Source organism: Miniopterus schreibersii (genome assembly GCF_964146895.1).
Source record: "Miniopterus schreibersii genome assembly, chromosome: 2".
NCBI classification, from domain to species: Eukaryota; Metazoa; Chordata; class Mammalia; order Chiroptera; family Miniopteridae; genus Miniopterus; species Miniopterus schreibersii.
In genome coordinates this window covers 93,110,692-93,128,745 of record NC_138102.1, presented here as the reverse complement: position 1 = coordinate 93,128,745, position 18,054 = coordinate 93,110,692, and the positions used below count along the sequence as shown (strand labels likewise).

At 38.6% G+C, this 18,054-nt stretch overlaps 1 protein-coding gene and 1 pseudogene across 12 annotated transcripts in view; both read right to left on the bottom strand.

Annotated features, from left to right (window-relative positions):
- The window catches only part of CECR2 (CECR2 histone acetyl-lysine reader), a 164,918-nt gene that overhangs the window by 61,573 nt on the left and 85,291 nt on the right, over window positions 1–18,054 (bottom strand). For all 11 annotated transcript variants that reach the window (XM_081127113.1, XM_081127117.1, XM_081127122.1 and 8 more), the window contains one exon: window positions 11,194–11,288. In XM_081127113.1, the coding sequence (XP_080983239.1) occupies window positions 11,194–11,288 (95 nt within the window). The remainder of the gene's footprint in view (window positions 1–11,193; window positions 11,289–18,054) is intronic.
- Window positions 13,126–13,831, bottom strand: LOC308553547 (gem-associated protein 2 pseudogene; annotated as a pseudogene). The gene has a single exon. The product of its transcript is annotated as a gem-associated protein 2 pseudogene (transcript).

Below are 18,054 nucleotides of genomic sequence, written 5' to 3'. Positions count from 1 at the left end.
TAAATTCTATATCTGATAGACTGCTTATCTCCATTTCATTTAGCTCTTCTGGAGAATTCTCTTGTTCATTTGGGGAATGTTTTTTGTATTCCTATTCTGGCTACCTGTTTGGCTTTGTTTCTATGTATTAGGCAGATCTGCTAGGATTCCCAGTCTTTTTGGAGGGTTTCTGCTGCAGGTCAATGTCAGATGCTGTTTCTGACTGGCCTTGAGTACCCTGTTTGGAGCTATAAGTAATCCACAGCTTGTGGCTCTCTCTGCTGGAGCTCGGTGCATTTGGAAAGGACCAAGATGTACACCACACCAAAGTCTGGATTTCCTAGCGCTAGGTCCAGAAGCAGATCAGGCAAATACTCAAAGCACCCCAAGTTCTGCCTCTCTACCTGCAGGCTGTTATTCTCAGTCTTTTAATAAGTTTCTTATAGACCACTGCAAAGCATAAACTCCGCAAGGTAGGGCAAGAGATTTTCCAATGAGTGGGGCAACTGACCCCTCCCCTCCTGCCTCCAGCAGAGCTGCCTGGATGGTAAAGGTCTGCCTGAGAAAGATGTCCTCTGCTGCACGGGGGAATGACTCAGCACAGGAATCCAGATGGCTGCCCTCCGAAATCTATCCCCAGAGCCAGCACCCCTAGATATTTCTCACATAGCTCTAGTCCATGTTGCCCTCCCTTCACTGGAAACCAACGTGTGTCTGCACACAAATTTTGTGCACTGGCCCTTTAAGAGGGTGCCTGCGTTACCAGCCATCTCTCCTTGGTAGACAGAAACCCTGCTGCTTTTCACAGCCAGTTATTATGTGGGCACCTTTCTCCGTTCTCTTGCTCTTGGCTAGGGAACCCCACTTGGGGTTTAGACACAGAGTTCTCAGTGGGAACCCCCCCACAGCTGAGATAACCCTCCAGAATTTCTGCTGCCTGTGGGAGCCCAGCCAGCGCTCTCATGCCTCTGCACTTCCTACCAGTCTCTATGTGGTCTCCACTTTAGGTCCTTGGTTATAAGGGTTCTCTCCTACTAGTCTTCAGCTGACTATCCAGGATGTTTTTTCTATATTTTAGTTGTAATTCCAATTTGGTCCCAGGAGAGTGTCAGTGTAGCTTCCACTTAATCTACCAACATCTTCTAAATTAAGTTTCGATAAGCTTCAAAACACTGATATCTCATCGTAGCTGGTTTGGCTCAGTGGTTATAGCATTGGACTGTGGACTGAAGGGTCCCATTCCAATCCTGGCCAAGGGCACGTACCATGTTTGCAGGCTTGACCCCCAGCCCTGGTCAGGGAGCATGTGGGAGGCAACCAATCAATGTGTTTCTCTCACATGGATGTTTCTCTGTCTCTCTGTTCTTCCCCCTCCTTCCCCTTCCACTCTTTCTAGAAAATCAATGGAAAAAACATCCTTCAGTGAGGATTAACAACAAAAAAAGAGGATGAGAGATTGAATACTTTCCCCCTAAGATCAGGAACAGTGTATTATAAGTTAGCCAGTACAGTAAGATACAAGAGGGAAGAACAAAGGATACAGAATGGAACAGAAGCAAAACTGTCTTTAATTACAGACTAAATAAAAAGTCCTTAAGAATCAACAACAAAACTAACAAAGAAACTTCAGGAAGACTATAGAAATACAATAAATATACAAAAATCAGCTGTATTTTATATATACTAGCAATAAACAGTTGGAAAATAAAAACTTTAAGTAATTCTATTTACAACAGCATCAAAAATACAGAATATCCAGGAATAAATGGAAAAATTCCAATACCTTTACAGTGAAATCTATAAATTATTACTGAAATTAAAGAAGGTAAACAAATAGATGTATATCATGTTCAAGGACTGGAAAATTCAATCTTGCTCAAAATGTCCATTCTCTCTAAACAGGCTTTTTATTTTTCACAGAAATTGTGGGGGGGAAAGCTATGTAGCAGCCATCACAATACTGATACCCAAGAAGAACTGGATTGCCATTTATGAACTCCTTTTTAAGGAGGGAGTGATGGTGGCCAAGAAAGATATGCACATGCCTAAACAACAGGAGCTAGCCTAATCTTCACCTCATGAAGGCCATGCAGTCTCTCAAATCACAAGGCTACATGAGGAATAGTTTGCCTGGAGAAATTTCTACTAGTAACTTATCAATGAGGATATCCAGTTATCTCCATGATTACCTCTACCTACTCCCTGACAGCATACCTGCCACTTTGTACCACAGTGGGCCTGAGGCAAGCAGGCCAAGGCCCAAAGGTCTGGAGGGCTAGAAACCTGCAAGACTCACAGGAGGGGAAGGTGACAGAGACACTGACAGATGGAGTGCTTTGCCCCCTGATGCCCACAAGAAAGCTGAGGCCAGGGCTGAGTCAGCAACTAAATTCCAGTTTAGAGGCAGATGTGGTTGTGGATATGGCAACAACCTCAGTCAAATTAGAGGGGTTATTTTGTAGTGAATAAACTTTTGGTGGGGACAGAGCTATTTAGAAATTTACATGGAAATGCAGAGAACTTATAGTAGTCAAAACAATTAGGAATAAACCAAAAATAAGAAACACTATCCAATTTCAAGACAATTTGGTACTTGTATAAACACAAGACATACAGATCAATGGAAGAAGGCAGAGTCCAGACATGGACTTAAAGATCATATTTATAAGGAAAAAAAATGAACAATGATATTCTACTTCATACTATATACAAATACTAACTCTAAATGCATGATGTCAACTGAAAAAAGCTAAAACTACAAAACTAAAAGAAAATTTTGACACTGAGGTAGGTCCTGGTGTTTTAGAAAATAGTAGCTATGAAACATAATAAAGAAAAACTGATAAACTGGACTTCAACAAAATAGAAACTTGCGATTTTTAAAAACACACTGTCAAACAAATGGAATGGCAAGCTACACATCAGGAGAAAATATTCCTAATTCATTTTATATTTAGTCATCAAGGAAGCACAATTTATATGGAAATTAAAACCATGAGTTACCATGTTACACATAATGAAATCAGTACAATTTAAAAGTGGGTAAAATGAAAACAATATGTTGGCAAAGATATGGAACAAATGGACTGTTCATATGTTGCTAGTGTAAGTATAAATACTGCTACTGCTTAGAAAAGTTTTCAGTTTCTTAAAGCTAAACATACTCTTACCACATGACCCAGTAATTCCCAAGAGAAATGAAAACCTATGTCCACAAAAATGCTTGAATGCAAATGTTCATATTTGGTTTATTCATAACAGCCCCAAACTGGAAGCAACATACAAGTCCACTGACCAGTGGACAGATAAACAAATTATGATATATTTTTTACAATGAATACAATTTCATTGAGATTCCCTCTTCCCCCAAAGGAACAAACTACTGATAAAAACTATCAATAAATGTCATACAGACATCAGGCTGACTTAAAGAAGCTGGACACAAGAGCACATACTTATATGATCCCAATCATATGAAATTCTACAGTAAGGTAAAACAATCTTAAAACAGTGATAAAAATCAGATCAGTGTGGGCTTGGGGTATAGTGGTTTTTTTTGAGGTGGCAGGGCAGGTAGAGTACATTCAATGCAAAGGGCACTTTCTGGGGAGATGGAAATGTCACTACATAGTGTATTCATTTGTCAGAAAAATATCAACCTGTACACTTCAATTGTGTGAATTTTATTGTATCTAAGTTATATCTTAATAAAGATGAGTTTAAATAAACATTTAACAAAAGTATATAAATTACAAAAAGGGAAATAATATTTCTACAAAGGGAAGATGGGACCCCAAAATACTAAATATAAATACACTGTGTGTTTTTAAAATCCTCACCAGAGGATATGTTTTTATTGATTTTAAAGAGAAGAAAGGAGAGGGGGAGAGGAGGGAGAAAGAGAGAGAGACATTGACTGCTGCCTCCCATATGCATCTTGAATGGAGATTGAACCCGCAACCTAGGTATGTGCACTGAACCAGAATCAAACCTGCAACTTTTGGTGTCGGGACAACGCTCCAACCAAGTGACCCACCCAGCCAGGGCAATACATTTGTTTTAAAGTGACTTCAGAGAGTCTATTATATAATGCTAGATACATAATTAACGGGAGCAGTTAAATATACAATAGTTAGAATATTTCTACTTAGAGCAGAAACCACAGAAAGTAAAGCAAACACCACACTGAAGCATAAACTAATCTAGGTTATCTAAATAGCACTCTACTAAAGATGATAGAAAAAAAATATATTTTGCTGCCAAATATCATCAGAATGAGCATCTAGTGGAGGATATTTTTATATTGCTTAAACCACTGCTCAAGATACAGTCTGATTCAAATCTTATCTTTGCTTTGACAGCTAAGAACCATAAGTTTCTGATTTTCAATCCAGTGCTCAATTATGGTAGGATACCTTCACAAAAAAGAAAAGAAATGTCACTGAAAGAGCACTTTGCCCCAGACTTATGTTCCCTAAGGTTTGAGAATCACTACCTTAGATGCTATTACCACTTATGCATATCTCTAGCTATAGTCAACCCAATTTACCCATTGTAGTATACACAGGGGTAAGGCTGCTCTAAGCACCTAGAGGCTGCTAGAGTTCTTAGCAATGTGGGGTTTCCCAACAAGGCTGTTTACTTCCTCAAAGAAACGATGACAGTCTCTAGAGATTTTGATAGCAACATGGATTCTTTTTTATTATTATTATGTTTTCCTTTTATTGATTTTAGAGAGAGAGGAAGAGGGAGAGATAAAAACATCAATGAGAGAGAGAGACATTGATAGGCTGCCTCCTACACAGCCCCCACTGGGGATTGAGCCCACAACCTGGGCATGTGCCCTGATTAGGAATCAAACCAGGGACCTCTTGGTTCACGGGCTGACACTCAACCACTGAGCCACGCCAACCAAACAACATGGATTCTTATATAATGTAACACAATCCTCTGAATGACATATCCCATCACTGTTGCCATAGTCTATTAAGATTAGGAGCAGGCCCTGCCCACATTCCAGGGGATGGGATCACACAAAGACACAGAGGACCCAATAGGATGGATCATGGGGTCTCCTGAGAGTCCTACTGCCATACCCCTCAAGACACCATTTTTTCTTAGTAACAAAATAAACAAATTCTTGAAAACTTTTGCACTGAGACTATTGTAAATGTCTCTCAGGAACAACAAATTCCGAAACAAAAGAAATAAAGCCAAGACAAACCTATTCTTTGCCACTGAATCCAACTGTATTATGCTGAATATGTTTATAGATATGTGAGACTGAGTATCACAACAGTGTATGATGGAACATTGTGGAAATGGGAGTCAGATGACCTAGGTTCTTGTACCAGTTTTGTTGCTTGCCTTTGTTACCTCACAGGTAAAAATACAAATCGTACTAGATGACATCTGAAGTTCCTTTCACTTCTAAGACATTCTGTAGAGCAAATTAATTTGAGATTTGAAAAACCCTTTAAAGCAGAGGTCCCATATTCAATTAAGGCAGTCCATGAACTTTGCTGAGAAAATATTAATTTTCATTTTAACTAAATCATAACTAAAACTTCATATTCCATTCAATTATAAATGTAGGCAACAAAATACAATAATTTTAGCAGTATGTGTATTTTTCATCAAAAGATATCAGATATTTTCATATCACATATACCTTCTATTAACATTTATAATCATCAATACTTAAATATTAAGATAATCTTTTAGAAATTAGGCTTGCTGCTAGAGTATGTTATTTAATCACCTAATAAAGAAGCACATTACTATATCAAAATTTTGTTTCTTTAATATTGGGTTCTCTTTTATGACTGCAAACCATATTCTTAGGTAGGGCCCACAGACCTCATTACAGTGCCAAAGTATACAATGAATATACCAAAAACTTCTTGTTTTAGAGGAAAACTTTTTTTTTTTTTTTTTAAATATTTCTCTTTTAATTTATAGCATGGGGCTTGGTTAAGAGCTGAAGGTCTAGACTGATAGAGGCCAAATCTGTCCTATATGAATTACCAGTTGTGTGAGCTTGGGCAAGTTATTTAAACCTCTCAGTGCCTCATATTCCTGATCCTTGATAGATGGGTGAGAATTCCTGAAAAGCATTTACAGCAGTGCGTAGAACAGTAAGGACATAGTGGGTTCATGTCTTCCACAAGCAAACACAGTATTATGCTGTCCTGTAAGGATATAAATCTCAGTTTGGAGAATACAATTAAAAAGAAATGTGGGTTCCATATGACAGTTTAAAAATTATAACAAGTTAGTGGAACTAGAATAGTAACCAATTTAATTTTCTAACGGTCTGGCAAACTATGGCCACCAGGCCAAATTAAACTGAATGTGCATCTCTTTTCACAGCTAAGTTAAGAATGTAAAAACCAGAAGAAACAACAAGATGGTGGCATAGGTAACAGCAGTACTTGTGGCCTTCCACAACCACATCGAAATTACAACTAAAATACAGAACAACCATCATTCAGTATCTCCCGAAATCTAGCTGAATCGAAGTCCTACAACCAGGGAACAGAAGCAGCACATCCAGACGGGTAGGAGAGGCAGAGACTGGGGGTCGAATCTGAGCTGAATGGCAGAGATGCAGATGTAGTCCCCACACCCAGGTGCCACAGTTTAAAACTGGGAAGGATATCTCCGCAGTGGAGGTTTCCTGCAGTGAGGGGTCCCAGCCTCACATCAGGCCCTCCAGCACAGGGTTTCAGTGCTGGAAAGAGATTCCCCACAACTTCGGGCTGTAAAAACCAGTGGGGATTGTGGCTGAATGATGTGGAGCCTGCAGAAGTCCCAGGCAGCTCCTCTTAAGGGGCCAGGTCACAGACTTACAGGGATTCACTCCCTCTGAGTTCTAGCACTGGAGCAGCACCTTGAAAGGAAACTGGGACATTGAGGGAGGAACTAATTTGCATGGAATCAGGGCAAGACCTGGAGGGGTAGTTTTCTCACAGACAGAGGAGTTGGCAGAGGCTACTGCTCCTTTGGCGAGCCCTCTACCCACAGAGCTGGCAGGCAGGTGACATAGTTGAATCTGCTGCATATGGCACACACCTGTGGCCCTGCCCTGGTGATTCCCGGACACTCTGACCATCCCTACTTATAAGCTCATCCAAGTCATTTCACGTGGCTTTTCCAGACAAGTGGCCTATCTAGCCTCATGCTCAGGACTTTCCTAAAATCTCTCAGACAAGCAGCAGCTGGCCTCAGCATGCCCCATACCTCTCGAAAAGTGGCCCCAGGCCTGGCACTAGCAGCAGCCTGCATTGGTTCATAGTGTGGCCTCTCCTGGACACCTCCAAGCCCAGCACAAATAGCAGCCATCTAGGGACTGCTGTGTAGCTCATGCTGGGTAGTCTTGGAGGAGGAACAGGCAGAGGCTGACTTTGCACCTCCCGGGAAGCACCAGAGTCAGTGCGCCTTGTGGTCAGTCTCAACCATGCTGGATTACAACCCTACCACATCCAAGAGTTACACTCAAGCTCCACTGAAGTAAATCCTACTCCATAGGAGTGTCTACAGCACAGCAGCTCTTCAGTTGTAGCTGTACCTGGTCCTCACAGCCAGGTGGCCTGGGGGTAAATTCCTCCCAGTGACACCAAGAGCACCTAGGCTCAAATACAACAGGACAGTGCACACAGCCCACACAGGGAAGCACCTAGAAGGCCCAGCTCAGGTGACTGGGGAGAATGAGCCACTGGACCCTACAGGACACCTACTAAACAAAGCCACTCTACAAATTCCAGGAGACATAGCAGCTCTACCTAATACATAGAAACAAACACCTGGAAGCAGCCAAAATGTGGAGGCAAAGAAACATGCCACAAAGGGAAAAATAGGAGAAATCTCCAGGAAAGAAACGAAATGAAATAGAACCAAGCAAGCTACTAGATACAGAGTTCAAAATAATGGTTATAAGGATGCTCAAGGATCTTAAGACTATTAAGGAAACTAGTGAGATTATCAATGACATAATAAAGTACCAATTTGAAATGAATACTACCACTAACTGAAATTAAGACTAATTTACAGCAAATCAACTGTAGAGGATACTCAGAATGAAATCAGCAATTTGGAATAAGAGGAAGCAAAAAACACTCAACCAGAACAGCAAAAAGAAAAAAAGAATCCAGAAATATGAAAATAGTGTTAGGAGTCTCTGGGACAACTTCAAGCAGCCCAACATTCGCATTATGGGGATGCCAGAATGAGAAGAAAGAGAGCAAGAAAGTGAAAACCTATTTGAAAAATTAATGACAGAAAACTTCCCCTACCTGGGGAAAGAAATAGACTTACAAGTCCAGGAAGCACAGAGAGTCCCAAAGAGGCCCACAGCAAGACACATCATAATTAAAATGCCAAAGGTTAAAGACAAGGAGAGAATCTTAAAAGCAGCAAGAGGAAAGTAGTTAGTTACCTACAAGGGGACACCCATATAACTATCAGCTGATTTCTCAAAAGAAAGGAGTGACAAATATTCAAAGTGATGAAAAGCAAGAACCTACAACTAAGATTTTTCTACCCAGCAAAGCTATTATTTAGAAATGAAGGTGGGATAAAGAGCTTCACAGATAAGAAAAAGCTAAAGGAGTTCATCACCACCAGACCAGTACTACAAGAAATGTTGAAGGGTCTTCTTTAAGAAGAAGCTAATGAACAAAAGAATCTAAGAAACAAAACAGATCTAGAGACATTGAAGCATGCAAAGAACTGTCATATCTCAGAGGGAAGAGGGAAGGAGGGTAGTGGATGGGAAGAGATTAACCAAAGAAGTTATATGCATATAAGCATAACCCGTGGACACAGACAATAATGGGGTGAAGGCCTGTAGAGGGGTGAGAGCGAGGTGGAGGGGGTCAATGGGGGGAAAAATGGAACACCTCTAATACTTTCTATAATAATTTTTTTTTAAATGGGGGAGGGGGGAATGTAAAAACCATTCTTGTTTAAATGGTTGGGGGAAAAATACTATTATATGACCTACACAAAGTCTAAAATATTTATTATCTGGCCCTTTATATACAAGTTTGCTGGCCCAGTTCAACAATGTGCAAACCACTATAAAGAAGAGATGGACGTTGCTTCAGTCAATGTGTACTTTCTATTCAGCATGTGTAGAAACTAATAATGTTTCTACATACACTGACATAATAAACTGCTATTTATTAAAAGCTAAAGACTGTTCTAAAGCTTTTCATAATTATTGTGAATTATAAATAATTATAAATTATTTCATTTAACCCTCACATTAACTGTGGGTATGTTACCATTCCTATTTTTCATATAATCTTGCTTAAGGGCACGATTATGTGGGAATTCATCTTCTAATTGGCTACATGATTATAAATAACTTAAATTTTCGAATGTGTTTCCTTCCCTATAAAATGGCACTTTATTAATTTGTGAGATGACCTTAGTATCATCTCTTCATCACCTCATATATGAAGACTGAAAAAATGAACCCAAGTGAAAATATAATGAATGATGGGAAAAGGTTGCAACTACACTAAAAATATTCTGTAGAACAGCTATTACTTTCAAACTAGTTGTTTTTATAGGAAATATTATCAATGAAAGTATATACTTTTTAAGAAATAATTTATAGTGGAGACTAATGGTAAATATGGGGGGAAATAAAAATTATACTAGGAACTAGTTAAAGTCATTTACCCAAAGGGGCAAACCAAAAGCTCTTGTTAATAATTCTATCCACATGTGATTACCCAAAATCAAATGGCTCTTGTCCAAAAGTCTATCAAATTACACACAGAATTTACGGTATACTCTTAATAACTAAGTAAATTTGATTAGATGGAAGAATCCAACTTAACCAATATTGTATAGTTTTGTACTGGAAGATATACTCAATACACTAAAAGCATGTATAGCAGGCAGCTTTTAAGAGATCCTCCAAATGATTTCTGCCTCCTGGTATTCACACTCTTGTACAATCTCTTCCCCTATCAGAGGTAGAACTGTCTGTGGCTTGATTTTAGTCAATAGAATATGTCAAAGAATGTCACTCCCATGACTGTGTTATGGGAAAAAGTCATTATATTAACAGTGAGTCCAGGAGCAATAACTCTCCCTTAAGAAATACAGATGTCCAACCTGAAAAAAAAGGCATTTCATCAATTTCTTACTCACCTAGTAACTACACATTTATTGCACATTTAGTATCGGGCCTAATTTCCCAGGCTTTAACAGATACCTAAGAGTGGATTTAATACAACAGAAGTATTTCAGATACCATCTTTAACTGTCTGAAAAATATAAACCATAACACCCCAAACCCCTGCATGAACTGGAGGGCCAGAGACTGGGAAAACCCTCTGTGTCTCAGCTTTTGAGAGTGGCCCTATAATTCTGTTCTGTGTCGAAATGTAGTAGCAAAGAAAATATTTATCAAGTCAGGATCAAAACAAGGGATGAGGCCATATCAGGAAGATCCTCTATTTGTCTACACAGATAAAGTTTTGCTCCATATTCCTGCATATCGCATATGTACTAGAGAGTTGTTTACTTTGCAGGTATGGAGTGAGGGCTAGAAGCTCTATATAAAAAATGACACTACTGTTTATGAAAACAACAGAAGATACTCCAGAGGCAGAAACACAGTAAAAATCCAGTTTTAATTTGTTAGGCAACATTACCGTAAATAAAAATCAGAAAGAAAGGTGTATGCTGAGAAAAAAAAATTCTACACTTGAATGTTAGCTGGTGGATTCAAGAGTAAGGGATATAGATTTGTGAGAATGAAGGAAAGTCAAGGATTATAGTAAAATTAAAAGTCAACTGCAGAGCCCTGGCCAGTGTGGTTCAGTTGGTTGAGCATCTTCCCGTGCAATGGGTAGTTGCCAGTTCAATTCCCAGTCAGGGCACATGCCCAGGTTGTGGGTTCAATCTCTGGTCGGGGTGTATTCAGGACAGGCAACCAATCAATGTTTCTGACATCAATGTTTCTCTCTCTCCCCCTCCCTAAAATCAATAAAAAACATTAAAAAAAAAAAAAGGCAACTGCAGAACAGTCAAACACAGGGCTTGGGAATCCATTTGTAAATACTCAAGTCTACACTGTTATGCAGTAATGGCTAACGATCAGTCTGGCTTTTTAGGAGACATGAAACATCTTGGTGACTGGTTGACTGGTTGGTTTCCTCTGCAAAAAAATTCAGTAAGATCAGAATAACTCACGTGATATCCCTTCGTTGATAGCAGCCTTGAAGCAAGCAGGTGATCAGGTCACTGATAAACTCTACATCATCTCTGTGAAGAGCTGCTTCTAACTCCTGAGGAGAGAGACAGGTTGAGAGATCAAACACAGAGATTTCTTAAAATCCATCTGTCCCCTCCACCCCCGCCGCCTTCCCGAAGCAACTGAATGGTCAGTGTAGCAGAAGTGCTACATGGATCAACTGTGACTATCCTCCCCAAAATTACTGCTAGAGGAGCAAGTAGATTTCAACTTCTTGTTTTTCCATGGGGTTTATTTCTCATCCTGCTCCTTCCTAAGCTCCACTCCTTTTATCTGCACACTAGAAGAAACACATACACATATACCTTTTTATAAATCAATGCTAGCAAAATTATCAAAGAATTTAACTTACATAAATATGCTGTATTACTTTCTATTTTAATGGCAAGAGACTAAAGGAGCAAATATGTAATTAGTTGGAAACTTTTCTTCATTTACTTAACAGTTTCAACAGGTAAACCATCTGCAACAGTTTTAAAGAACCACTATATTTTAAAAAAACACTGGTAGTAAGAAATTTGGCATTTTTTATTTTAAGAAGACTACACCTACATGATTGATGATAGATTACTAGAACTGAGATTAATCTTACATCATCTGAAGAGAAGTGAGGTAATGTCTGTTAATGGTCTAATCCTAGGTGAGATGTATTTGAGTTCTTTGGGGTTTAGGTAGATAAAGCCAAAGCTTGTTTTGGCACAGTATTCTAAACAAAGATTAGTTGAATGGAGCTACTGGGTCAAAAACTGACAGTGGGGAATTTTAGGAGGTCCTATTTCTTTTCTCAGTCTCCCATAATAAACCAGTCTTTTCTCAGGTGATGTAATATGTTCTAAGTCATCAACTCTTATGATGCAAAGTTTGCCTGCATTCTTTCAATCAGGATGCCACTGTCTTCTACATGCAAAACCATTTTCCAAGGGTCCACTATGCTTATGGTCTGATCAGCTCATAATAAGATCTTTATCCATATCTATTCACCAAACTTTCAAGGATCTTATTAATGGTTCTGAAAGCACAAGGTACATATGTGTAAGATGCAATTTCTGACCTTAACACCAATTACATGGCAGTGTACTAAAGAGGATAGTCTGCTTCAACTATAAAAATAGGACACCCCTTCTGTAAACTAATTTAATTGTTCCATTTATTACTTTATTTTAAAAAATTCCTAAGTTTGTAAATACTCACTCTGAAAACTTCACAGGACAAAAAACTGTTACCATACTAACTGATACAAATAAACAAAACACAAACTACCCTGAAGTAGTTCAACTGAAATGGAAGGTATCCTATACTCCCTTGAAAGCCTAGGTGAGTGAAACTCAAAAGACAAGGCTTAAGCCTGAAAACATTCTGCTTGCCTTAAATACAAATTTAGGAATTATTAACATCTATAGCAATAATTCTTATTCTTATATTAATTTATTAATTCCTTTGGGCAGAGTTCTTTTCTACATTTTTTTTTCATTTAATCTAGATTTTTAATTCTAAGAACTTTTCTTCATTATCTTTTGTTCAAGAGTCAAACAAAATTTTAGTAAACAAAATACACTTTCAATAAAATTTTATGTGTATATCTGTAAATAAACCATGAAGCAGCACCATGGGCATCTGTAAAATTTCATCAGTTTTGCATATTGTAATAGAAAACTGTTCACCAGAAATTAGGTGGGATTACCCAAAAACACTACATGTTCAAATCCATACAATCTACATTCTGCATATCAACTTCAGTTGCACAGGTTAAAATGAAGACCCCTTACATAATGTTGAAAATGTGATGCAATCTGCACTTGAATTGGCATTGTACTTCCTCAGACAGGCTTCCTTCATCACAAGTATCTTCTATCCCTGAGAGATCAGCTACATTAAGATGGCTCATAAACTAAATCATGCTGGTCAAAATACCTGCTAACCAAGCAGATTAATAAATTCAAAGCAGGAAACCTCTCATAATCTTTGTTGTTCACTAAGAGCCTCACTTCAGAGCATCTTCTTGCAAGCTGCTGAATCAGTGAATGAAGCTCGGGTAATAAAGGTTTTTCAAGACAAGCCACTAAAGCATAAAGCCATCTTCCCAATTCTGGAGTAAAGTCTCTTTCTCCAAACCAATTACTCATATATTCCAAGATACTTGTTATTGTTGCCTGATTCATTCTGCTAACAGTACTAAGCAAGGGAGGAAAACCAATTTGCATATAATCTATTCGAGGACTTTCATTTTTAGCTGGCCTAACAGCTGCTTCAGAACATAACTTTTCACCCAGACAAAAAATTTTCCAGCCGTCTTCATCTTCAGATTTTGGCATGGTCACATTACTATCCAATGGTTGTGATTTCCAGTGACTTCTATGTCTATTCACACTCTCTCAAACTGTTGAAAATTGTGCCACTTGTTGCTGTTGCTACTGAAAGAGAAACATTCACAGTCTGCCTTCCTTTTCAACTTCTTTAGGTCAATTTGAGCTACCATAACATCTGGACATTGAGCAGCTTCGATCCTTCTGTCAAGTTGCAGGGCTCCACTGGCAACAGCTGGGGCATCAACTCTTCCATTGCATATTCAGCTGGTGCCCACGAAATGGTTTACAGCCTAGCCAGTTCCCATGTCTAGGTACTTCTACATTCTTTTTAGTGATTATCCAGAAAAATAAGAAACACTACCAACCAGCAATAACAAGGATCTGAACCATAATCAATCAGGATTCATTCACTCAACGAATATTTACTGGGTACCCACCCTGTGTGTAGGATACTTTGTAAGCACTGGGGAACTTAGTTTAGTTAGGAGAGATAAGATAGTACCAAAAAAAAAAAAAAAAAAAAAAAGACAAAGTAATTAGCACTATTAGGTACAGAAAAGGATGCCATGGGGGTTGAGAAGAAACAGATTATTCTTGGCTGTGGAAAGACAGTGGGTGGCACCTGAGATGGAAAAACTGTGACCGTGTTTGACAGTGGGGGAGAGGAAGGGCACAACCAGGTGCAGGGAAAAACATAAGCAAAGGCACCAAGAGGATATTAGGTTCAATTGAACTATTCTGTAGATTACGTGAGGGCAGTAATGTGAGGGAAGATTGATAGCTGAGTCTGGCCTTTCTTTGGAAGACAGTGGAGATCCACTACAGTTAGAGGAGAGGCACAATGAGGTTAATCTAGCTGCTGTGTATAAAAGATAAATTTCAGTGCATAGGGTGCAAGGTGAGGTAATGTTAAACACAGCAACGGTCCAGGAAAAAGATTCTGAAGGACTTACTAAATGAGAGAAATAGCAGGAAAAGGGAGAAACATGAGTTCAAGATCTGACTGAAGTAAATGAGAGGCGAAGGGAAGATTTGAATGGGTCACATTTTAAGCCTGGTGGCTAGGCAAGAAGCAAGTCTCTCAAGTAAACTGCAATTATAAAACTGCGATTGGAACAGAAACTGAACTTTAAAGCAAAAGGTTCCAGGCCATCTCACCTGGCAGGTAAGCCAGAATTACTGAATGCTGGAGCTGGAAGGTAAATCACAGATCATATTATTTCAACTTCCTCAATTTAAAGATAAAGAAATTAGGTCTAGAAAGATTAAAGTGGCTTCTCCAGTTGCACTCAGCAAATCAAAGCAAAGTGAAACCAGGATCACCCAGTCGAGTGCTCTTCCCACTAGCTCATGCTCTCTATTCTGGAAAACCTGATAGTTTTAACAGCTACAATAACCACCATTTCTTTCTCCAAGTCCTCATAGGTACCATTTTCCCTATTCACACTCTGTCAAACAGAAAGAAATTCCTTCCCTCCTCCCTCCTGCCAAGCCATACTGTCTGTAGTCCTTTACATGAAAAACTGTTATCTACAAAATCTTCCTAGCTGAGTTCCACTTTGCTGGTTCCTCCAGCAACTCCTTCAGTACTGGGTATGTTCACATTTCTACTGATGTTCTGTTCTTTTCTACATCATTGTAAATCAAGAGCACAATGTCATTCTTGATTAAAGGTGCTGTAGTCTGTCCTAACTGATGCTTCCTAATGTTTTTAAAGAACAAAAGCACCAAAATGAAATATGATAAGGGCCACATTTGAAAAGATAAAAATGTGAACGGCTTTACCAAGGAAGGGACAGTGAGAAATTTAACAAAGATCAGTGTGGAGGTATGCCACGATTCCTAGAAGCCATAGGATACATGTGGATCACTTTTATACTGTAATAAATAATTGAAAACATTACTTTTACACAACAATCACACTACAGAGCAAAACACACAATCTACATTAAATTTTTAGCTGAGATTCCTTAAAAAAAAAAAAAAGGCAATCCTGTAGGAACAAATTCAAACTATACTACTAATTCCTTTGCCATCTCTGGCTTCCCACCCACAGACATTCTCTTCTGCCTTAGGTGGAAATGCTTGACAAGGATGTTTCCTTCCTGCCAGTATGGCTTTCACCAGGGGCAAGTTCTAGTTGTTCAGTTTCTAACTCTGAGGAGGTAAAAATAAATTGTTGTAGCAACAGTGTCACCAAATGTCCTTTCTTTCTGTTCCTTAAAAATAACACCTTAGTGTTATTTTCATTCACCTCCTCTTCCATAAGCTGCTTATGGGAAAGGAATATTCCAGGTTTATTCTCTTGGGCCCTACCTATAACATTAGCATAGCAGTTAGCAAATAGTACGCGGTCAAACCAACCAACACACCCACACCCACACACTTCTCCTACTATATGCCAGACAATAGAGATACAAAGATGAATAAGAAAGTCCCAGTATGTTTATGAATGAATGGAGGAAGGGAGGAAGGAAAGGAGGGAATGAGGAAGCGCTAAAATGTAAGCCAAATGGGACTTATTTATATTTATTTGTTTATATTGTGTTCACCGCTATCACCCCAGCAACTAGAACAGTGCCTGATGCAGAGTAGACACTTCAATCGTTTCTTGACTTGATTGCAAAGAATTATGAGACAATGTTATAAATGCTATATTAAATATACAAAGTGATATGGGAAAAACTAGAGAAACTGAGGATAGTGGAATAAAACTTTGCCAAGGAGGTAAGATTTGCACAGCGTATTGACAGGGAGACTCTTACCTGGCAGGTGCACAGTGAGGAGTATGTGAAAGTTCATGGTATGTGTACCTATTATCAATTGTACTCCCATCAAAAGTGGGAGTGATGATTAGAGAATGATAGATAGGACAGGACTATTCCTTGAGAATCTTCTCTGAAAACCACTCTAAAGATTGTAGATTTTACTTCTATATGCAATCAAGTCTGAAGGCGGAGAGTAAAATGATTAGATATCTGTCTCAGAAAAATAGTTCTGAGAGCTTTATGCAGAATAATTGGGAGGGATACTAGAGGTGGGGACCAAGGTGGCAGCCTCAGCATCATGTGGAAGAAAAGCACCCTCAAGCCCCACAACCAACTTACTGAAACAAGAATCTTCATTTTAACAAGAGTCCCATAATTTATATGCATATATAGTTAGGGAGGTGCTCCTCTAAATGGTAAAAGAGCCTGCAGTAAATAAAGTAGCACCTGTGGGAAAAGAGAAGGAAAGATTTGAGAACATGTGGAAGATGAATATATGCTGGTTTAATGAGTGGAAGACATAAATATAATTACCAACAGAAATGAAATAATGCCATAGACCTAAAATGCTCTAAAATATGAGAGAACTCTCAAAAATCAACTTCATTTCTGACATAAGGGATGTGAATTAAACCCTTACGTTATAACCTCAAATATAAGGAAATTAATAATCTTAACAACTAAAGCCAAAGCCTGTTTTTATACAAAAACACTAGCATTAACATAGGATTATAATCAAATCATGCTATTAAAGTTTGGTTATGACTATTGGTAGGATTTACAGTTCCTGCCTCTAGATCTGAAACCTGTTGAAATGTGTTGAGGAATTAAATGTGATCCTGATATACGGGTAAACCACTAAACAACCTAAATACATCTACCAATAAATCTATTTAAAAGCCAGCAAGAATGTGAGGACCTATCATTAAGTTTCTGGTCAAAGTATTCTTCAACAGAATCAACTAGAATTACGGAAAACTGGAGTTTGAAGCACTACCTTCAATGACAAAATAAAAACTAAGACCTACAAAGGTTAAGAGTGACATGGCGAAAGATAAAATGTCCTTAAAACCACATTTTACTTACACGTAAATTATGAACTTTCAAGTTTGAAAATAATGACATTTTGTTAACCCGTGGCAGTTAACAGAAATCAAAATTAGTAACCCAAATCTATACGTATATTATTTCAAAGTCTAAGAAATATTTATCTTAAAATGCATGCCCAATAGTTGAATTACTAATTTGTAGCAAATCTATATTAAATCTAAGGTAACTTTTGATTCCTTACCTGGACTTTTTAAAAAATTTATCTTTATTGTTGGAATTATTACAGGTGTCCCATTCCCCCCCCCGGCCCAATTGACCCCCTCTACCTCACTCCCACCCACTCCCCCCCCAGGCCTTCACCCCGTTATATTAACTGTGTCCATGGGTTATGCGTACATGCATATAACTTTGTTTAATCTCTTCCCACCCAAACCTCTCCTTCCCTCTTTCCTCTGAAGTATGATCGTCTGTTACATGGGTCAATGTCTCTGGAGCTACTTAGTTCATCAGATTCTTTTGTTCATTAGCTTCTTCTTAAAGAAGACCCTTCCACTTTTCCTGTAGTGCTGGTCTGGTGGTGATGAACTCCTTCGGCTTCTTCTTATCTGTGAAGCTCTTTATTTGACCTTCAGTTCTAAAGGATAGCTTTGCTGGGTAGAGCAATCTTGGTTGTAGT